Source organism: Cyanistes caeruleus, chromosome 1 (assembly GCF_971803275.1).
Source record: "Cyanistes caeruleus chromosome 1, bCyaCae1.hap1.1, whole genome shotgun sequence".
NCBI lineage: Eukaryota > Metazoa > Chordata > Aves > Passeriformes > Paridae > Cyanistes > Cyanistes caeruleus.
Window position 1 is genome coordinate 16866712 of NC_141701.1, and position 24158 is coordinate 16890869.

General features: G+C 36.6%; 1 protein-coding gene across 3 annotated transcripts in view; it reads left to right on the forward strand.

The window, feature by feature from the left end:
* CSMD3 (CUB and Sushi multiple domains 3) overlaps positions 1-24158 on the forward strand; it is a 574655-nt gene that overhangs the window by 388587 nt on the left and 161910 nt on the right. For all 3 annotated transcript variants that reach the window (XM_086880080.1, XM_086880087.1, XM_086880091.1), the window contains 3 exons: positions 8109-8300; positions 14988-15126; positions 17246-17433. In XM_086880080.1, coding sequence (XP_086736206.1) covers positions 8109-8300; positions 14988-15126; positions 17246-17433 — 519 coding nt within the window. The remainder of the gene's footprint in view (positions 1-8108; positions 8301-14987; positions 15127-17245; positions 17434-24158) is intronic.

Sequence of the window (24158 nt, forward strand, 5' to 3'; positions counted from 1 at the left end):
GCAGCTTCCCTGGATGAGATCCTGAGGTTGCTGACTGCAACAGGTGTCCACACTTGTCAGTTCAGCTCAGTGGTTTTGTTTTAGGTTTGCAAGGAGTGTGTGTTTTCTTGTTTGTTTTTGGGATTTATTTTTTTTTTCTTTTTTTATTGTGGGGGTGGGTTTGCTTTGTTTTTAGAATCGAGAGGCTGAAACGAAAGAAATCATTTAATAGGTTTGTTTCCTATCTGCTGTTGCCTTTCCTTTAAGAAGCAGATACTAGTTAAAGGAATGATCATTTATGTCTTTCAATGACAAAAATGTCATTCCTGTCACAAGGTTGTAAGTGACAATAACTTCTTAGTTGCTGACATCTCTTAGTTCAGTAGCATAGAGGACATGCAGGCAAATACTGTGAGTTAAAGCTTCCATGTAAAATGCCCTGTAGCATACATGACTTGTAGGTAGAGAGATATGGAGTTATAGCATTAATAAGTGAAAGCTGAAGTATCAAAATAAGTTGGAGACATTATAATTTTAACATTATAGATAAACAAATCTTCCTCTCCTCCATGTCACCATAAAAGTAACTTATTTTAATTATATTTAAGATTAAAATTCCTAATTTTAAATATCCAATATAGTTTGTCCAAACACTTTTGATTTGTATCAATATAAAGTTTTCTCATCTATCCTAAATTTACATTTGTAAGTTGATTTTGTCTGACTCATGACATGGCATTTCATTGACCCAAGCTTTGGCTGTCCAAGTGTGACTGCCAGAGTTGGTCCAGGATGGTTGGTTGGGGAAGTTTCCTTAACACAGAGACCTACCTATACAGCTTAAAAAACCCTGTGTGTGCAAGATGTTAAAGTTCTTCATTGAAGGGATGTGTTTTCCCAAATGAAATTGTGATTCTGTGATTTATTCTTAATATTTTCCCATTTTAATCTTCAAACAATAGCTGACAAACTTAGATAGAATCCATGAAGTCATGCAAAATCAACAAATGGAGCCTGTGGTTAGAATTTACTTAAGAATTACAATGACTGTGCTTCTAAATCTCTGTTAGGTCTACAGCAGAAAAGAAAGTTAAAAATAGATTAAAGAAATGCTATCAGCAGTGCTTCTGTTGGTAGAAGACAATGAAAACACTGTAGATAATTTATTCTTTCTTTTTCAGGAAAAGTTGTATAGAAGGTGGGATTTGTGATAGCAAATACCAGGCTGACCTGGTTCTCAAACAGCATTAGAGATTCAGGGAGACTGCAGAGTCCTTATGGGTAGAGGTATTATGTGGGTTCTGAGAAAGCTTGAGTTTCGATGGTGCAGTCAGCCAGGATTGGCTCAGGCTGATGTGAGTTTGAAAGACCAGCTGTACTAAAAAGCCTTTGTTTAAAGTGATAGGAGTTTGGCAGAATATGTTGGTTTAAATAAGTTTATAATAATATTTTTGACATGATGTGTGTTATGAAGAGCTTGAAATTTGGAAGTCTTGAAGCTGCTGGCCTAATTGTGGGCTCTGGGGAAAGAAAGAAAAAAAGAAAAAAAAAAGAAAAAAAAAAAGAAAATAAAAAAGGTTTCTTTTTCATTAATTCTTCTGGCTTGGGATTCAGACTCTTTAATTATTTTTTATTTGGCATGCATTAGAACATAAAATTTAGAAATCACTATTAACACCAAGAAATCCCAAGACATTTATTATATTGTTTCAAGCATCAGAGGAGTCTAGTATAACCTTGTCACACTTTTAATGCTGTGTTTCAAGGTATCTTCCCTGTGTGAAAGTAGAATTGCCCAGGCTTATGAACTGTCACAAACTTTTTGACCCTGGCAGCATCTTACTGCTTTTGAAGCAGGAATAATCAATTTAGCATATTTAATTATCTGATTTATGAATTAAATATACTTTTTTGCTTTTTTATTAAAAAATATGTATCAAAAATTTTTAGACCCCATGTAAAGGACACTTGTAGATAGATCTGTGTTTGCATCTTTTCTGGGTATGATTGAATGCTGGTTTGATAGTTTATGTGGCTCTGTAGGAGCATTTGCACAGTACTTTACAGCTTGTAAAGAGATGTTTTAGGATACTCCTTCGTCTCCACTGCTCAAAACATATAAATGCTCTTAGGAAAAATTCAGACAAGTAGGGGGAAGGGAACTGAATTTTTCGCATGGCATGGCTGCCAAGATTCTAAATAGGATTCTGCCCCACTTCATTCAAGTCACCTAGCAGGAACTGTGTAAGGTGAACAACTTTCCAGAGTAAATACTTCTGCCTGTGTCATGGCACTTGTTTTCTGAAGGATTGGTGATGTCATATTCAAAGTCTAAATTAAAGAATATGGTTCTATGGCTATCTGAGATATTAAATCTCACTTGTGGGTCCTTTGGTTATTTATGTGTTAGCACATCACACAGAAGAACTAAGAAGACCTGTTACATAGATTGAAACAGCTGGTACTGAACCACTGCTGGCAACACTGTTCAGAGATATTCTTAGTTCAGAGTCATTCTACCGTAGTTTAGTAGTCTATCTTCAAATTTAGCTTCATCCAAATGAAAACAATTCATCTGCTCCAAAACCATGCCACATTGCGAACCAAAACACAGTCTGGAATTTTATTTTACAAACATGTTCAGCTCAGAAGTGTGCAGTAACTAAGTTAACACACTTTTTGTCACTCTTACCATGTAGAAAGACATAAAAACTCTGTATATTTAATATGTTCACTGATCTCACCTACTGAACAGTTGAGCATGAGCTGCATTCATACTCGTCCTGGAATTTTTGATCAAGAGTTGTCTCTTAATTCTTGATTTAGCCTAAATGGTTTGACTGATTGCAGTGTGATTACTCTAAACTAGCAGTGCCAAGAGAAAAAAAACCAAAACAATCAGGTTTCTGAATTTCTCTAGCTTCATTAGGGAAAAAAGCTCTCAGCTGATCACTTACAGGTCTGAGCTACACAGAGTCACTCTTGCACCTGTTATGCTCCATATATTAGGTAATAGACACATCTGAGGTTTGTCTATTTCCCATAAAAAATGTTTTTAATAGGCATTTAATGGATTACATTCATAAATCACAGCTTACTAGTTATTCAATACAATATTTCCTAAATTATTTTAATAGAATAAAACCCAAGGAATTATTTTCTTACTTTATCAGCTCTAATACGTCACAAAGAACTTTAGTGTTTATACATGAGCTTATGGGAAATTGTGATAGCAGGTAAACTATCAAAGACAACAGGAACTTTATAATTCCCAGAATTTTTCTTTACTCCACAAATTTTCATGGGGAATGATGAAGGCAGTGATTGAGGTGCCTGAATATATAAGAGGAATAAATCCCCCTCTTCTTGTACTAGAATATATAATTCATAAATTGTATTGACACTTAAAAAGAAGAAAAGAAATTAGGCTGAAGATAGGTAATGAAAAGAAATACTAAAAAAAATAAACAGACTGAAGAGGCAAAGAGAGTTGAGCTTTTAACAGAAGTAATGATGAGCTGGAGTCAAGCACATGAAAAAAACCCTTATGACACAGAAAACATGTCAGAAATCTGTGATTAAGAAATCCAGTTTGAATATACGGGTAGTATATGTTAACTCACCAAAGATGCCTTAATTCTATAATTACGTGCAGTACTGAGCTATTCTTTCTCCAATCTCCTTCTTACATAAATATTTTTTTTAATTTTTCCCTCAAAAAAAACAGATATTTGTGTTTGAGGCTTCTTAGTCTGACAAACATATTTACCAAAAAGAATTACACCTCCTTTTTGAGCTAAATATATGACAAACAAGTAAAAATAGAATTTACCAACAGATTTATTCTCAAAATAGACATTACAGATTTAATATAAATTACTACATTGTTTCTGTCTCATTAGAAAAAAAAAAAAAAAAAATCATGTGTTTCCTTCTGTTCCAGTGCATGTGAATGTTAAGTGTTGAGCTTAAGTAAAAGTTTCTCCCTTATGATACTGATTGTAGAGGGAATCTGGGGAACAAGCTAATTAATAAGATACCTACCTTGTGCACAGCCAAGATTGAGTTAAATTAATCCCACTCCTAATTAAACAAGTTGTATTTAGATATATGCTTACAAAGCAAGATATGTGGTTTTCAGAAATACCATGAAGGAATAATTTATTTATGTTTTAATCTCTCAGTAGCTTTGGAACTCTGGATACCTTCTCCTGGTTTATTCTCTTTAAAATGAATTAGACAGGAAAAAAATGAAGATTAAGGAAACAGTAATTTTTAGGAATTCTGCAATTCTCACTTACTTCCACCACAAAGCATGGTGACATGCAAGAAAAACAAATTACAAACAAACATGTATATATATATTAAATTCTACCATAATTTATATACATAAGCCTTTGCCACCATTTATATTTACCATCAAAGTAAAATAACAGGTTAAATTTGGTATCTAAATGTCAGTTGTTGAAATGCTGTGTGGAAATATGTGTATATGTTGAAATGGCGTTGAAAGACACAAAACATTGGAGTCCTTTCTTTTAACAAGAAAAAAAATGCAGGTTGTTATATAGATATAAGTTAAAAATTTAGAGTAAATGATGTTTAAAAACCTTGTATATGTATTTGAATTGTCCAGTGTGCATACGTATCTAAGGCTATTACTTATTTTTGCCCTAGAACATCTCCAAAGGCTGTGTGAAAAATTGCACTAAGTGCTCCAAGTTAGTAGCTTTGTAGCTGTACAGGGTGCTTTCACTAAGAGCTCATCACTGTTTTATTATCTTGATGATGATACTGAGGATAATGTCATGCAACTTTATGAATAAATAAATCACCAATCATGTAGTAGCAATATTATGCAGGTTTTTTTCTCTCTTCCTTTAAGTAGCACTTTACAGAGAAGACAGAAGCAAAATTTCCCACAGATTTTAGGTAAATCTAACATAATAAAAGAATATTTATTTATGCTAAAGCAAAGTATATTGAGTACTTTTAAAGGTGTGCTGCATTATTTCCCCTTCTTACATCCTATTCATTCAGAAGAAATTAGTGTATTTTTTATCAGCCTGTTGAGAAGCTCACCTGGTCTGTTAAACCAGTCCATAAATCCTTCACTTAGGTTTCATACTTTTAATAGAATCTTGCAAAATGCTGAACAAACTCTGAGAAAAAAAAAGAGAATTAGACTTCTAGAAATCATCTGTTTAAAACCCAGATGATGACATAGTGGGAGTAGAGAAGCTCTTTTGCATTTTAGTATTATAATGCAAAAACCAATCTTAAAGCAGTGGTTTTATTTTTAAATTAGATCTGTGTGTATTTAGTGTGACTTTGCAAAGTTTAAAAATATTTATGGAAGACTTTAAGTTGGAAAGTCTCTCTGGAGACCTCTAGTCCAGTTGTCTCGTCAGGAAACAGTTAAACAGATAACAACCCTTCTGTAAAAAAAATAAAAATGAAATGTTTGACCACACTTGAAGTGAAACTGTATTTTCTTTTATACGGCTGGAGTTTTGCTTGTTGCATCTTCTGATTTCTGTGTCTGTGCTTTTGCTGCACACATGCTTCCTAGAAGAGCTTTTGTCTTCTCTATTCTTTTTCCATAATTCTGCTTTCTGGTAAATTGTTTCTTGGGATGCATTTCCTTTTTAGAACCTTGTGAAGTGTCTCTCAGGTTTTTTTCTCCAGCCTACTGAGACGTCCTTAAATAGCATCCCTGCACTAGAGCATATCAACTGATCATCCAATGTCAGTAAACTTGCCAAAAGCTAACTTTTTCTCATTGCCCCCATCTTTAATGAATATTGAAGTCAACAACCACCTCTGAGGGACACTGCTGCTAATCAGCTCCTGCCTAGGTTTTAGATCATGGACACTCTTTGAACCTGGCACACCAACCTGTTTTCCACCCATTTCATAGTCCACTTATCCAATCCATGCTTCATCAATTTGGCTACGAAGCCAAAAGAGCAGGAGGTGGATTGAGCAAGCGTGAAAGCATGTAAGATGACTACTATACAGGGCAAATAAGGGTAAGGTTATGAGTTTGGCACACAGATCTCATATTATAAAATTAATTTGCATAAATGCTACTAAGTGATTAAAAAACCCAAACAGATTGTATCAGAAATTCCCCCTTAAATGTGCCCCCTTAATTTCTTTTTCAGCCATATCCAATTTTTTTTCAGAATGATGCAATCTAGTAAGATCAGTATGATGTACAGACAATAATAAGCTTCATACCAACATCTTTCTCTCTTTGGCTCTTCAAGATTGATTGCAAATTCTGAGTAAGAATCAGTTCCCATTCTTCTGGAATTGCATGATTTAGATAAAGCAGAGAACTGTTTTTTTTTTTTGCTTATGTCAAAATTCAAGGTAGATAATAATGTGGGCAGAATGCAGTTTCTCTCCAATATGCACTGCTCTGAGTGGCCAATGCCAATCAAAAGCTACAGTGCATCCTGTGGTCTCAGCAGGGAGGGATGCACATCAATATATGTGCTGACTTTACTACTAGCTACAGTCTAAGTTTACCTTAAGGATTTTTTCATGTAGTTCTGACATTAAGAACCTTTTGAAGCTTATTATATTTGATGAAATTTTGTTCAAGTGTAAGCTAGCTCTTATCTCATTGTCTTGCATGCAACGTTTGGAAGACCTGCTAGTACAGTGCAGTGAATTTATTAATTTCATATTTTAGTAATATTTTTTCTAAATTTAAGCCCAGCAGCACATTTAAAGATACAAACAGGAATCATGGTAGTGTCTAAAGCAGAAGTGTAAATAAATTGCATGATAATATAAAAAAAAATTATATTTCATTTATTATGAAACATTTAAAAGAAATATGTATTTAATCCTTGAAGACTAAGAAGGAAAATTTTCTCCCTCTGTTCACACTTTTTTGTATGTTTTTTTGTGAGGATTTATTTGTGGGGATTTTTTTGCCCATAGTCAGTACTTCCTATGTGTAAAAACAACCCCATAAAAATCCCAATAGCTGCAAAGAGCCAATTATATTTTTAGTAAGTACGTCTTAGAAAGGAAGGTGCTTGGAGGGTTTTGGTTTCTCTTTAGAGAAATAAACTGTTTAGACCAAAATCTGCTCTTCAAAAGCATTGGAAATACAAAACCCACACACATTTTGGATGAATAGATTGCTGTCTGCTGGTATTACCTTCCCAGAAAGAGGGCATCTGAATTAAATCTCAGTACCACCACTTTGTGTTTATGTTACACAGATTGCTGAGCTCAGTGGGACTACTTCCACAGGCAAGTCTGACATTTGGTATTTATTTGTAATATATATAACATGTTACAGTTCTATAATGTTAGTAGAAAATAATATTTAATTAAATAAATATTTATGTACTTTTTGCTTAAGCATACATATTTCTGTGCATAATATATTTATTATATTGATCATGAGGAAAATAACTTTAACATTTTTTATACTTTTTTTGTGGTCATTGTGATTGTATTTTATCTCAATAATAATTCATAATTAAACATTATATATAGCTGTACATTCTCTCAGACTAAATACATATGTATTTTTTGTAGTGATTTCTTTATTACTACTACAAAAGTCTAGTGTTGTAGATAGGTCATGTGCAAGGATATAGATATGAGTGATCAATGAAATTCACTTCCAAGGTCATGGCTAAGTGTGACACCATAGATATATTTATGAACTACAGAATTGTGAAGAATTGAAGATGTGTGCAAGCATACCTTAATCAGAAAACCTGAAGACCTTAATCTGCTTTTAATTTTATTCATATTAAAAATTGCTCGAAGTTAAAAGTGCAAAATGTCCAGGGTAATAAGAAATCTCCTCCTTTCCTTTTTACATAGTGCCGTGCTTCACAGAATTTAAAAAAAAAAATAACTAAAAGAAGAATTAGGCACTTATAATAACTAAAGGAGGTAGCAAGAATTAATAGTACAAAAGCAGCAGATTGTTGGATGACTTCTCAACATTTTTTTAAGTGACTAAGAAAATTCTGAATTTGCAGAGCTTCCTGATTAGAAAAACATAACAAAATGGGAAAAAGATATGGATTGAAAAGCTGGTTGGGTTTTTTTTCAAATATTTATTTATATTTTTTTCACTTTGCTGCTAGGTTCTGTAGCCACTGCATGTCGTGATCCTGGTGTCCCCATGAATGGAACTAGAAATGGTGATGGAAGAGAACCTGGAGACACTGTTATATTTCAGTGTGACCCTGGCTATGAACTTCAAGGAGATGAAAGAATAACCTGCATTCAGGTAGAAAATCGGTACTTCTGGCAGCCAAACCCACCAGTCTGTATAGGTATGCAGAAAAAAATTAAATAATGCTTTTCTAAAAATAAAAATCTTTATGTAATGAATCACACTGTTCTTGAAACTTGTTTAAAGAAAATACATGTACTGTACATTTTAAAAATTATTTTACATCAACCTCTGATAGCCATAACCAGAACCTTTCCTCTGTAGTTGTTAGTATAATAGTTCTCATTCTCTCCCTCTCCGGGCCATCTCATTTATGATTTGATGATCTGGCACAGAGAAAGCAAATAAGTCAATGTCAATGATTATTATCTTGGTAGTCTGTTCTTGGACAAACATTGTGGAGAGGAACTTGCCAGAGATTACAACTGTAAGGAGCACTGTACAACTTTTGAACATTCTCTTTTCTTTAATAAACTTAACTTGACCTTACCTGTTACAAACAAAATCTGCATTCTATTTGCACATCCATGCTTGCACATCACCGACCCTGTTCATGCATATCTTCAGACAAGTGTTTGCAAACACTACAGTACTGACTTGGTGTCTTGGCTATTCTACTTAATGTGTTAAAGTATTATTTTCTTTGTTCTTACTCTCCTTGCTATGCCTTCCTGTGTAATGTGAGTTTATGTGCTTGAAGACAAGAACTGTCTAGACTATTTCCTGGAAAAGTACAGTAAAGAAATATTTTATTGCTCATCTAAGTCTTATATGCCAAAATATCTATTTTATAGTAATGGTAACTGAACATCTGTAGATATCTAAGTGAAAAAGTAAAATGAATTCTGGGGCTCAGAGCCCTAGAGTTAAAATATTCATCTATCATGCTGGCATTATTTGATAATGCTTTGATATTGTTTCTAAAATATATGTCTCAACTGAAAAGTAATTACCCTATTATAAAGCAGTACTAGCAGTTTAAATAACTATCAATTGTGAGTTGATGATATTAAAAAATAGATTAAATGTAGGTTTACATGCTCAACTGATGTTCTGTCCATAGCACATATTAAATATGCATACACTTGTTTTTTAGGTTCATGCATCCATAAGTTCCACACTTCATGCAAAATACCTACTGTATACAGAGTAGCAAGAATGCTTATTATAATGATTTATTTGTCCAAATATCAAGCATGAAGTTATCCTCTATTGATTTCCTATAATGATGCATTCTTGGGGAATATGAACTGCTAATAGACTAGAGTGTACCAACCTTGCCTTAGAGCTAAGTGATTTCAAAGTCGTGTGTTGTAGCTCAGTACACCCTGAAGTTCATTGATTTTTTTTCTCATAACTTGTAATATATTCATTAATATTGCTTCCATCCCTGTAAATCCAAACTATACAATACATACCTTACACATAACTTCAACATCATCATTTATCAAAGTTCTAGACAAAACAGAAACATAATTTTGATGAAAGAATAAGAAGCAGAAATAATTTCTAAGGAGTATAGTTGTACCATGTTCTAGATCTATTTTATCAGTTCTTTACACACCAAAATGTCTTTTCAAACCTCCTAATTATTAATTTTCAAAACTAGGTAAATGTCCTTTTAAATTGTTCTTACCTGTGAGAGTGCATTGTGTTTTTTTAATTCCCTTAGTCTTGCCTTGCAAAATTTTAAGAACATCTTCATTTCAAAGGTAATTGTAATGGGAAGATAACAAAGAATTAAATAATGATTCATGTATTTGAATGATAGTAATTATAAACTCTTCTATACTAAACGTATTCTCAGAAACTAAATTTGAGAGCATGTTTCTGCCAAAAGACAGTCCTTTGGCTTATGCCTGGGCCTCACAAAATAGCTACATGTTTTCCATTTAAAAAATTTTCTGGATCCAATCCTGCTTAGATACCAGAATCCTGAGTGAGTGTATTTACTTAGTTTTCTCTGGGATGACATAAAAAAAATCTGGCATGCAAAAATACGTTTTAGGATTCAGGTTAACTATACATTTAGGAGAAATACAGATTGTGTCCCAGAGGTTTCAGGCTTTCTTCAGAAATTCTTAGGTTTTTGTTTTGTTTTTTTTCTTGTGGCTTGGTTTTGCTTGTTTCTACTGTTTTGTTTCAGGCAAGGTCTTGCTTTTCATATTTATATCTATAAAAAAGGTTTTATTGTAAACAGTTCTAGTGGTGCTTTCCTCAAAATGACCTATATGAAACCAATATGAAGTGTAATTTCAGAAGTTTTTCATATTTCTTCATGATTATTGAAAGTCATCTTCAGATTAGATATTCGGAAGAAATTTTTTACAGTGAGGGTGGTAAAGCACTGAAGCAGGTTGCCCAGAGAAGTGTTTTTATTCCATTCCTGGAAGCATTCTAGGTCTGATTGGGCAGGGTTCTGAGAAACCTCATCTATTTGAAGATGTCCCTGGTCATCACAGAGGGGTTGAGCTAGGTGATATTTAAAATTCCATTCGAACTCAAACAATTCTTTATTTAATATGTCTTAAAAGAAAAAAAAAAAAAAAAAGCAAGAAAAAATAAATTAAACCATGCATTCTGTTTCTTTTCTTAAGAAGTAATTCGGTGAACAAATAAATAAATAAAGGCAGAAAACTGGAATAAGATTCTGTTGCCTCCTAGATAAATAAAATAGAGTTTAAATAAAAAACACCCCAATCTATACTTCCTTACATAGAAAAAGTGAATGCTGAGATCAGCACAGAGACAGTAAGGCTCAGTGCTTGCTTACCACTGTGTCTATGCAGAGGTTTATAAAGTAAGGCTCACATAACCTAGATCTAGCTTTTACTGTGTAACACATAAAAAATATATATTTTTCATAGTGTTTTGACATTTGCCTTTCTTTCTACATGGGCTGTTATATTTGATCAGTCTTACCTCTAATGTCTAATACTGTAAAAGGTGTTCTTTAAACTTTGTTTGCAGAGCTGGTCTGTACTCAGTTAAAAATAAGGTTATGGCAATAATAACTTTCTAGACCTTAAATTCAGAAAATTATGGATTCTGAAACACATAAGAATTTAATTAAAACCCACAGAGAAAGAAAGTCTATAACTAAGTTTAGAGAAGATAGTAAACCAGAAAAGGAAACATAATCTAATAACATTTTTCATTAGATTATATTAATATTCTCAATTTACCATTTTATTAACTGAGAATTAAAATAATCTGAAACCATTCTATCTGAAGAAAATTCTATCTGGGACATATTTTGCAAACTTGAAGATTACTTTTTTATTATTTTTTAACTGCTGTTAATGGCATATCATGAAATAATATATTGTGGCTGTCTATCTTAGTGTAATTTCCATTTATTCCCTTTTTGACCATCCTTGAGAAGGATTAAATGGAAACACTGTGAACAGCAAAGGTAACTGCTAATGTTTGTAAACAAAGAACATAATAAGAAGGAAGTTACTAATATGAAAATCAATGAACTACCGGAGAACTAAATTAAATCAAGCCCTCAGAAAAGTATTATGAATGCAGAGATTGGCAGAATTTAGTCTGGAACAATGACATAGTATTCAAATTCCTTGCATCATTTGCCACTTTAAAAATATCAGACTCATACGGTTGAGTGATCATGTCAGTGAAGCCTGATTACAATGAATAACCTAAATATCCTCTTTGGTATTCTTCACATTTTCATTCCTAGGATATGCAGAGAGTACAGCCTAAACCATTAAAGTACTTGAAAAAGAGGAATGTACAGGGTTATACTGAAGAACATTAGTTCCAGCTGATGAGCAGTCTTTACATTCCACACAAACTCACAGTTCCTTTTTTACATGAAGTTTTACTTCAGCAAGCTTACAGAAAGTTCCAGTGAACTCTTTTATAATTAATATACGTGTATTGTTTCGTAATAATTTCATTTTACTCATTTCAAAATTGTGACAAAGGTAAATTCAATGGCAGGTGCTTTTAATTAGAACCAATACGATTTTTTTGAAGATGGAAAAATTGCAATTATTATCCTTATTGTGAAACTAAGTAAATGTTTCACACTAAATGAACTTTCTCTTGTCTGTTCCCTTGAGCTAATGGAACATTATCTAAAAACTCTAAACATCTGGGAAAATCCTATTGTGATACAAATTGCATTTTGTGGTTATCAAAAAAAGCAAAACAAATTGTGCTATGTCTGGAATATATATTTTATGCATTTGCTAGTATTATTAATTTGTGATATTATTGTGTTCCTAAAGCCAGGTGTCTTCTCTTTCTACACAAAATGATAATTCTGATCCATCACCAATTTTAATACCAAAATGTAAATGAAGATTCTAATTTTGGGGTTTTTTTTGGTTTTGAGTTAATTTTGCTCCCTTTTAATATAAATAGATATGTAAAATGTAGAAAGACTATACTCATACAAACTGTGACTGTGGCTGTGCTAATCTGCTTAAGTATTCTGCTTGCTTTACTTGAATCCATAAATGACCAGTGATTTAATTCAGAGGAGCATAGATTCACAGAATGGTTTGGGTTGGACTATCTAATTCCCACCCTCCTGCCATGTCAGGGATGCTTTCCATTAGACCAAATTACTCAAAGCCCCATGCAGCCTGAACTTGAACAGTTCTAGAGACAGGCATACAAAAATTTCATGGACAACATGCTCCAAGTCTCACCACACTCCCAAGTAAGGAATTTCTTCCGAAAACCTGATCTAAACCTTCCCTTAAGTTTAAAATACTTTCCCTTTGTCCTATTGCTGAATGGCCTTGTGAAAAAAAACCTTCCTGCTCTCTTGTAGGCCCTCTTTAGGCACTGAAAGGTGTCATAAGTTCTCCTGTAGCCTTCTCTTCTCCAGACAGAGCAATCCCGACTCTCTCAGACTGTTTTCATAAGAGAGGTGTTCCATCTCCCTGATTATCCCTCCTCTGGACTCTCTCCAAAGGGTCAATGTCTTTCTTGTGCTGGATGCCCCAGAGCTGGATGCAGTATTTCTCATGATATTAGGAAATACCTGTATACTTCCCAGTAGGTTGAATTATACCTGTATATATCATCTTTATCTGTACAAACCATCTTGAGTGCAATCACACAGCAAATACAGAACAACCAGGGGATCAGGCCCAGATGCCATTGATTTATAAAAGGCAGGTTCTGCATGAGCAACCTGATCTCCTTGTATGACAAGGACACCTGCTCAGGGCATGTTAACTATCTAGAGGTTAGTAAAGTGTTTGACACTATTTCACGTCACTCTCAAGGAGAAACTGACTTCATAGGTTGGAGAGGTGAACTCTTCACTGGGCAGCTACTGACTGGATGACTGGGCCCAGAGAGTCAGGGTGAATGCAGTTACATCCAGTTGGTGGCCAGTCACCAGTGGTGTTTCCCCAGGCTCAGTACTGGAGCCAGGCCTGTTTAATGTTTTCACTGGTGATCTGGATGAGACGATTGAGCAAACTCTGTTTTCAGGTGTCACTAAGTTGTGCTGGAGTGTTGATCTGTTGGAGGGTAGGAAGGATCTGCAGAGGGATCCAGAGAGGCTGGATCAGTGAAAACCTGATTATTATCTATATTCTTGTATGCTGAAGTGTTTCAGTGTGTTTCTTGTTAATGGCATGTTTTGTTATTGCCTGAGTTGATCGTTTGGTCCAAACCCACCCCACATTGTCAATGTCCCCTGAGTCTCCTGTCAATCTGTTTTAGGCCCACCGCATGCTTGGAATTCCACTTCAGAAATCCCCTAAACTTCAACGCTTGATTAGTCCATGTGACCCAATTTCCCCCCCAACCCCCCTCACTGGATGATGATTTTGTGAACCCTGCCTTTTACCCTCCCCAGGATATCTCTGATTAGCTGATGCTTTGTACCCTCCCTTTGAACCGCCTCCCTATTTCAGCTGTTGCACGCTCGCATTTTCTGTCTTTTGCCCCCAAGATTCCCCAGAGCAATAAATCCTCTGTTATCCCATGCAAGAGACCTCCCTCTCGTCCTTGTCTCCTCAGAGGACAGACTGACAGCCAAAAAGCTGTAGAGCAAGAGCTCCAGTCACACCTCAGGTCATCCTGCTCCTGGGGTGTGACCCACTCCTGGCACAGGCCGAAGTGATAGAGACAGATAAGCTCTGGCCCGATGCGATACTGAAGAATAAAATTTCACTATTCCTTCCTTCTTTTCCACAATTTATTTTTCTAGACCAAAACCCCACAACATTTGGGAACCTCAAAATCACATATAAAAATGTAGTTGTTTTAGTATGATTTTGCTTAAATCTATTTTATTTATCTCTGAGTTTGAAAACTGAAATTACTTGAATATTTTTTAATTTAGTTTATATTATATCCATCTTGATCTGAACTATTAATCACTGTTATCTGGTGAAAAGGCAGATAATTGCAGTATCAATATAAGTATCATGTAGCCTAGGATGTTCTTTTAGAATGCCTTTAACAAGTAGGGATAGGAAAGCTTATCCAGTCAAGTATTTTTATGTGTGTAGCCAGAGCATTTTTCAAGTTCACAGTATATTCAGAAAAACCTTCAAATAATGTTATGCAAGCAAAAGAACACAGATTTCAGAACCAAGTGTTTCACATAGCAATATTGGTATTTGTCTAAGGCAAAAAGTGAATATATTTTTTGTTTGTTTCTATTACAGCTTTGTAAATACCTCACTTGTTTAACTTTTGAGGACACTAAATGTCAGTGAACAGATTGCTGCTACTTTGCTTCTTTGTCTCTTACCTTCTTTCCTCAAGTTCTATCTATTTTTATTCACAGCTCCCTGTGGAGGAAACCTGACTGGCTCATCAGGTTTTATACTTTCACCAAACTTCCCTCATCCTTATCCCCACAGCAGAGATTGTGACTGGACTATCAATGTTAATAGTGATTATGTTATATCATTAGCATTTATCAGGTAAGCTATTTGTAATTTTAAAAGTCATGTTTATAACTTTATTTTTGACTTTATTTTTATAACTTTATTATTGTTCAGATCTCTGTAGGGTAATATATGTATACTTAATATGACTATCAAATGGATTAGTAATCTTCATCTTTGTTAAGTTACAATAAATACATCAGTCATCAATACACATACAGGTGAGCTTGCAAACTCATTGCTGTTTCCCTAAAAAGATTCTGTTTTCACTGCCTAATGTTGAGGTAGATGGTGCTCAATTCAACTAAGATTCATTTCCTGAGAAGGCAGCATGGAATAACTCACTGAAATGTCTGCAAACCAGGATGGCCTTTAATGATGGAAACTATTGATTTATCTATTTGTATGGGATACCTGCTATTTAGGCAAAATTTCAAAAGTAGCCTTTAAATTTAGTTTTATTATTCCATATAATTTCAGGATACTCAAGATACTTCCTGATGTTCTGGCTATTAAATGGAAATGTTTTAGAATTTTGTTTTATCACAATAGAAGACTAAATGGAGCTTAACAGAATTCACAAAGGAACTTTTGCTGTCTGCGCTATATGTAACACATGATATAAATTAATGTATATGTTAAGTGTGAAAATTATGCATCCCAGTGAGGAAATATGTCACAGAAAAAGTAAAAATGTTACTTGTGATGTCCCATGAAATTTAAGTTCTTCTTACGCTGGTTGTTCTATCATGGTGTCTATATTGTTCTGACCAGTGCTATTGTGATGAATTCTTTAGAGAGGTGGGTCACATAGTTGTCTATTCTTGGTGTTCAGTAACAGAGTACGTGCTTTCTTTAATTCATCCCAAGGAAATTAATCATGCAATTATATTTACATAATTACAATATAATTATTTTATTGGTAATTTCTGAATGTTGTCAGTTGATAAGGAAACTTTCCATTGTGTACTAGCACATCTTTTGTTGATTTGGTTTAATACCATGAGCTCAATATATTTAAAAATATTCTGCTTTTTATATTCTACATTTAGATATAAGATCCTCCATCTTAGAATAAAAAAAAACAAAGTATTTTGCAGTGTGACTCCAGATACTATGAACAGTTTATAGATCTTAAATACTACCAAGTTAAAAAAAAATCTCAAAATATGGTCAGTTGCTATGAATCTTTGATAGAAACTCAGAAACTTAGTCTTGGTCAAAGTAGATTGCACCTTAACTGAGAATTGCCTCATTTATGACACACAGACTGATCTAGAGAAACACTGAATACTCCACTAAGTACTGTTAAGTAGTCTTTTGAGTGGAACTTACTCCAGCTAATCCTTTTAAACTCAAGATGAACTATGGCACTCTAATAATCAAAGCTGTTGACTTTTTACTTTTGCATTTCTTTTATAAAGAATTTTTTTTTTTTTTTGAATAATCCAAAAGTTTAAAAAGAAGCTCTATCAGGACTTGTATGCCTACATTTCTTTCAGTCAGGGGCTAATGTCAAGTAGGGACAAAATTGTTTGGATTTTCATTTTTTTATTAACGACTTGTTTAGAAAACTTTATTTTTGTACAGGAACAATCTTACAAGTGAAATTAGTTAACTCTCTGCCATTAACTAAAATTAAGTTTTAATTTAACTAAGTTAACAAATTATAATTTAGTTTGGAAGAAAATGTGAGGTTTCAATATTTCATATTTTTATTTAAACTGACCATAAGCAAAATGTTTCTTGCTCTCAGAGATATTTAAAGATCATCCTCTGGCTGTCTGAAAGTGTTTAGTTCTGGCTGGAAGCTCATAGAGCATTTCTGCCAAGGATTCCAATCGGCTGTTTATTTTTCTAAACCTTTAGAAATATGCTACTAATTTTTTTTCTCTATTTCTCTATTTAAAAAGCTATCCTTTTTTTCTGGCTAGCAGGAAATTATTGTTTCCAAGGTGTGAACCAAAAGATGTAGTATTTCAGTGTTTGCTAATAAAACACTTCTACAAACCTTTTCTTTTTTTTTGACAGTGAAGAGATTTTTTTTTTTCCCTTTTATTAAAGCAGTGATAGTAAATTTCAGATTTAAGCTAATAAGAGTGAAAATGTTAGGCAAAGCATATTCCATCTGACATTTCTCTTTTTTGTTCTCTAGCTTCAGTATAGAACCAAATTACGATTTTCTTTATATCTATGATGGGCCAGACAGTAATAGCCCATTGATTGGGAGCTTTCAAGATAGCAAACTGCCAGAGAGGATAGAGAGCAGTTCGAATACCATGCATCTGGCTTTTCGGAGTGATGGATCTGTTAGTTTTACTGGATTCCACCTGGAGTACAAAGGTAAATAAAAATACTGTCTTGCATATTTACAAAGTTTAATGCATAAGTGCAAATTTGGGTTTAATTTCTCACAATTTGCTGCCTGGTAATGTTTTTGTTTTGCCTCAGAGTATGACAATGTGAATAAACTATTCATACAAGTATAATGCTATAAGATTGCTAACTTAAAATAAAGTTTCTAGTATGATTTTGTTTACCTGTAATGTTGAACATATGATTCCTTTCAGTGTTTGAAGCAGGGTTACAAGAAGGCTGGACAGGCACTTTTCATGAGGGCATGTAGTGATAGGACAACGGGGAATGGCCTTTAGCTGTAGAAGGGCAGATTTAGAGTAGATATTAAGAAGAAATTTGTTGCCAGGGTGGTGAGACACTGGAACAAGGTGCCCAGAGACGTTGTGGACTCCCAATCCCGGGAGGTGTTCAGAAGCAGGATGGATGCAGCTCAGAGCAACCTGGTCTAGTGGAAGTTTCCTTGCTCATGGCAGGAGCATTTGGAGCTAGATGATCTTTAAGGACCCTTCCAACCTAAATTGTTCCATGCGTCTATGGTTATGTGAAACAATTTGAGACAGCAGTTTACAGGTTTTAAAAATGATGGTGCAGTGGAATAACTTAACAGCATATATATATATATATATATATATATATATATATATATATATATATATTTTATCCAGAATTTAATTTATTTTTTATTTTACATAGCAGGTCATGTTGATTTAGGTGCATTTAAGGTCCTGTAAGATGAAATGGCATGCTAGAATTCAGGAGTCCTACTGAAAATAAAAACCTATTTTGGCTAGACCTTGATATGATGGACCACAGTAGAGCTGTCCACCTGTCTCCAATCTCTCTGACATCATAGCACAGTAAACAAGAAAATACAGACTTGCAAAATATATAATTAATAGGAACTTGTGTAACTGCCTCTGCATCGCTTGAGAAACAGAAATATTTGCTATTAAATAAATATAAAAATATTCTGTAAAGACAACTGGAAAGAAAATAGGGCTAGTATAGACTTTCTTTCTTCCCATTTATTCTGAGAGCAATTAGTAAGTGTGAAGGTATAGAAAGGAAAGAATAATTTATTGCTTTGTAAAGCCCATGAAGCCTCCTTACACTTTGCTACAGTCATAGGGCCCCATAAACGTCAAGGAAGTTTTCTCCACAGTATGAGCTAGTCCTGAAAAGTTATAAGTGGGTCTCAGCCATTTTTATGGTGAGCCCAGATGTATGAAGTGTTTCAGTTCACTTAAATATATTTCATCTTTTCAACTAAATTCAAAAGTAATAAATGTAAATGGAAGTGCTATAGGAAATTATGCAGGATCGCAGAACTTCTGAAGAATAAGAAAATAAATTATTTTTAAAGAGTCCAATCTTTTCCTTCTGTGCTGTTGAATGAAGTCTTATGCCATGGAATCCAAGTGTTTGCTTTCCACCAGTCCCGGTGTGAAGGATATTTATTGGGGAGGCAGTCTCTTCTAATTCTCGATCTAGGTTTAAGCAAAGAAGTGAACAGCTGTAGTTTGTGAAAGGGACCAATGTAATTTTGATTTATGCCTCAAGATGTGTTATACATGAGGTGAGAAGTTACTCTGGGGGCTGTAGCCGTGCTGGGAGCCTTGTCCCCGGGGAGGCTTCGCCTGGCAGCCGAGCAGGGCAATGCTCGGTTCCAACCTTCAGGCTGGAAGCGACCCCTCCTGCCGGGGGACAGATCCCTGGATGCCCGGGGAAAAATGCCTGGGAAATCAGGCTATGGGAGGAGCCTGGGCACATAAACGCAGTTAAGTGCAACATTGCCGGGGGACACTTTTTCTGGGTTTCTTGGAGGGAGCGGGGATCGCTTGGAGCGTCATCTTGGCCCCGCTCCCCCGCCTTTTCTCCCCCCTGCCTTTTTCTCCCTGCGGTCCTGCTTCCTCCCTGGCTGTCTGTCCTGCCCCGCTTCGCCTCTTCCCCGAGGCAGCCCGACCCCACGGCAGCCCAGCGCTCCGCCGAGTCCCCACGGAGCCGCCGCCCTGTCCGAGCCCCGGCCCTGAGAACCGCAGCTGCTGCAGGGTGCGCCCGTGGCCGCGGCAGCCTGTTCTTCACCAGCGGGAAGCACATTTCTGCTGCTATTGCTGCTGCTGCTGCTGCTGCTGCTGCTGCTGCTGCTGCTGCTGCTGCTGCTGCTGCCCGGGAAGCGCGGCCGGTGCTGCTGCTGCTGCTGCTGCTCGGGAAGCGCCCCCGGTGCTGCTGCTGCTGCTCGGGAAGCGCCCCCGGTGCTGCTGCTGCTGCTGCTGCTCGGGAAGCGCCCCCGGTGCTGCTGCTGCTGCTGCTGCTCGGGAAGCGCCCCCGGTGCTGCTGCTGCTGCCCGGGAAGCGCCCCCGGTGCTGCTGCTGCTCGGGAAGCGCCCCCGGTGCTGCCGCTGCTGCCGCCCGGGAAGCGCGGCCGGCCCGGGAGCTCACCGCAGCTTGCGGCACACGCTCCGGCTGCCGAGCGCGCTCCGAGGGCGCCAGGGCCACAGCGCCGGCGATCTGTCCCGGTGTTCTGTTTCTCCGTCTCTCTTTTCCCCTCTTCGCTCCCTTTTCTATCCCACTTCCGTCGGAGCGCTTACCTTGCTCTATCGATAGAAAGTTCTCGGATATAATAAGAGCTTGCACTTTATTTTCATCTGAGAAATCTATCAAAGAGAATCCTCCCCAAATCCCCTTTAACAGAGGGACAGGACACTTTGTAATCGAGGCAGAATACTATTTCTAACACTACTGATAGCCCATGTGTGCCACGATGTCTTTCTCTACTTCAAGGAGTCACAGTGACAGAAAAATGCTGTAGCTATCTTCACATTTTTAAAGGACTGAAAATCTAAGTAATGGGAGGATGCAGGTATGTGCTTATGTGTGTATATGTAGGTGAGGGAAGTTGGAAAATGGAATCAACCTAATTCTAATTTTCCCTCTTCACCTGAGAGGTTTGTATCTCCTGCTTTTCTCAGAATATCTGGAAAATGCATTTCAACATCTTCTTTAAAAAATAAAATAAATAAATAAAAGGAGACATAAACAGAACTATTTCAATTCACATAAAAATTTCAAGGATTATGAAATTTGGACAGCTCAAAATCCCTTAAAAGATCGTCAGCTTGCTTAGTGAACTGTCCCATTTTTACTGAGAATTTCTGATAAATGTTCCTCTGCATTGCTTAACCTAGGTGTGTCATAAGAACTCTTACTCTGTGGCCATTCCTTGAGTCCTGTGTTCAGTTTTGGGCCCCTCACTACAGGGAAGATGTTGAGGTGCTAGAGCATGCAGAGAGGACAATGGAGAGGGTTAGGGGTCCAGAGTACAGGTTTTATGAGGAGTTGCTAGGGAGCTGTGTTGTTTAGTCTGGAGAAAAGGAAGGAGACCTTGCATTCTCTGCAACTACCTGAGAGGAGATTGTAGTGATGGGAGGGTTAGCCTCTTCTCACAAGTAACAAGCAATAGAACAAGAGGAAATGGGCTTAAGTTACACCAGAGAAGGTTTAGACTGAATTTTAAGAATGGGAGTCTTCACTGAGAGGGATTGTCAGTCATTGAACAGGCTGCCAGGGAAGTGGTAGACTTCAACATCCCTGGAAGTATTTTAAAGTGTGTAGATGTGGCACTGAGGGACATGGTTTGGTGGTGGATTTGGCAGTGCTGGGCTTACAGATGGGCTCAACGATATTAGAGGTTTTTCTAGCCTAAATGATTCTATGATTCTTTGGTTCTGTTCTATTATTATTCTATAAAAACATGGGTGGAAAATCAGTTTAACTGCTGAGCTGAGACTCCTTGCTGGTATTAATTGTGATTAATAATGTAGCCAGTGTTCTTTGTTGACAACCTGTATGATGGGACAGACCAAATTTGTGGACATCAGTTTGGAGGGATATGCCAGCGCTACTCAAAGGATCTTAAGAGGTAGAATCAGACTGGCAGGACCCCGGAACAAAGAGTTCTGTTTTCAGCTGAGTTAAAGTTACTTTTCTTCTTAGCAGCTGGTATAGTGATGTGTTTTGGATTTAGTATGAGAATAATGTGGAAAACATGCTGTTTTGGTTGTCACTGACCAGTACTTAGACTAAGTCAAGGATTTAGCTTCTCAAACTGCTTTGCTGGTGAGGAATCTGGGGAAGCAGAAGAAACTGGGAGGGAGCACAGCTGCAACAGCTGACCCCAGTCACTTTCCAAAGTGATATTCTGGCCTGGGGGAGCCTACTTAGATGCCAGCTGGGCATCAGTCAGTTGGTCATGAGAAATTGTTTTTCCTTCACATAACTTGTTTTTCTGGGGTTTTATGTCTGTGTCATCTTTAAAATTTTCTTTTCCATTACAATTTATTATTGTTTCTATTATTGTTGTCGTTATTATTACATTTTATTTAAATTATTAAAGTATTAAATTATTAAAGTCTACAAATGACTGCAAATTTAACCTTTCCAGTTCTTCCCCTATACCACTGTGGATCCCACTGAGTGAGCAGCTGTGTGGTCCTTAGTTGCTGACTGGGGCTGAAACTCAACAGTCCTTTTTGGCAAGTTGACTGCAGGTCTGACCAGAGTGTGTTAAAACAATTGTTTTAATCATCCATTATGTTAATTTAATAGTCACTGGTCACAATGTCGATTTATTTGGAGTCAGAGTTGTTGTCCTTGTTCTGAGAACTGGGTTATGTAACAAACTTTCTATATATGCTCTTTTGTTACCTCTGGGGACTGGATTAAGGATATAATTTTGATGGACTGTGTAACACTGGCTCAAGATATGATAAAATAATTCCTGTTTGTGAGACTAATCTGGTATTTTTACTCAGTATTGTTGTTATAGATGTACTTTTAGGGAACCACTTCTTGAAAACTATTAACAATCACAACCTTTATCTTTCCTCCTCAGAGCCAATCTGTGGGGCAGATAAGGAGGAGCACTTGCCCCACTCCTTCACCTTTCCTTTCCCCTTCAACTTTTCATCATCCTCCAGGCTAATTTCAATAGCTCTTGAGAATTTTGAATATTCTTAAGATGTTCAAACCAGCATATTCATATTGCTATGTCTCCTGCAAGTTTCAGGTTTTGTTTGAGGTTAAACGATTATTTAAAAATACTGCCCAGAGATCTGCCCTGAAGCTGGATACTTACAAGTTATAAGGTGCAGAGGAAAGTGTGGGCAAGTACCAAGGAGAGTGAGTACCTCCAATGTTTTGGTAGTTCAGCCCTGAACAAGTGCAGAACGCTGAAAAACTACTGAAGTATTTGAGAAAAGTGTCTTGTCACACTAGAAATTCCAGAGAGACACAAATCATTGCAATGTGCTGGGACCTGGCCCAGATCTACCAAGCCCTATTCAACATAATTCACTGTTCTCAAGTGGAAGAGGCCTTTGGATCTGATAACAAAACAGTGGGAACTCGGGCTACTCCAGCTGCCATGACAGGCCTTGCAACTGAACCAGAGAAACAATCCATGCTGGTATCAGTCACCCCTACACACAAACAGAAAACATCCCTATACACAAGCATATAAGAAGGAAGAAGAGGAGGAAGTGGATGAAGAGGGCTACTCCAAAGGGCCATCCCAAGAGGAAGAGGAGGAAGAAGTCATAAACAAGTCAGTGGCCATACAATCAACAGTCACCTTGGCTGTGCCAGTGCTGGGTTAACAGGGTCAGTAATCTGGAATTAGAGGGAAAAGTCCAGCACCTAGGATCCCTTTCTAGGGAACGGGACATTGACAAACTGATTGAAAATTGGACAGAAGCCATCAGCCTCTGAAGGTGACTCCATCCAGGCATGAGAAAAAGGTATCGCTTCTAAGAAGATGTCATAATCCATTCAGGCAAATGGACCACCATGAGGAGAGGTATCCAGTACGTGAAGGAATTAGCCACGCAAGTCATTTATAATGACCTCAATAATGAGCAGTTATCCAATGATACAGAAATCTTATGCAAGTGATCTATATGCTGTAGGTTTCTACAGAGTACATCCAATGTCACCTCATTGGCAGTAAAGACCTGGGAAGATACAGAGGGACAGTCAGTGGATAAACTGGATGTGGAGAGAACATGAGAAAGTGAGATAGAATAGCAGCCTCAGTCCTAGATACATGGGAATGTGAGTTGCAAGGAAAAAAAATCACAAAAGTGTGTTTTCCCAGGAAAATGGCCACTCCAGTTTCCAGCAGGATGGGGGAAGAGTAAAAGTGAGAAAATTCATGGGTAGAGATAAAGTTTAATGTAGAAAGCAAGAGCCATGCACACATGCAGAGTGAAGTAAAGAAATTCATTCCCATGGGCAGGCAGATGTTCAGCCACTTCCAGGAAAGCAGGGCTCCATCACATGTGGTGATGACCAGGGAAGAGAAATGCCTAACTTCAAATGTCCCTCCCTTCCTTCTTCTTCCCAAAGTTTATATGCTGGGCATGGCATCATATGATATGGACCCCATACCGTATGGTATGATCCAGCTTTGGTCATTTGGCATCAGCTGTCCCAGCTGGGTTTGCTCCAGCTACCTCAGGAGCAAGTGTTGCATTGGCATGTTGAAAAGACAGAGCCAAAGTCTTCTCAGGTGCTCATAGTGATAAGCTGAGAGCTAATGGATTGACAAGTTGACATAAGAGAAATTTGAATTACATATCAAGAAAAAAATTAATCACTCTGAAGTTAAACATTGGAACTGCTTGCTCTTAGATGATGTCATTGGAATCCTTTAAA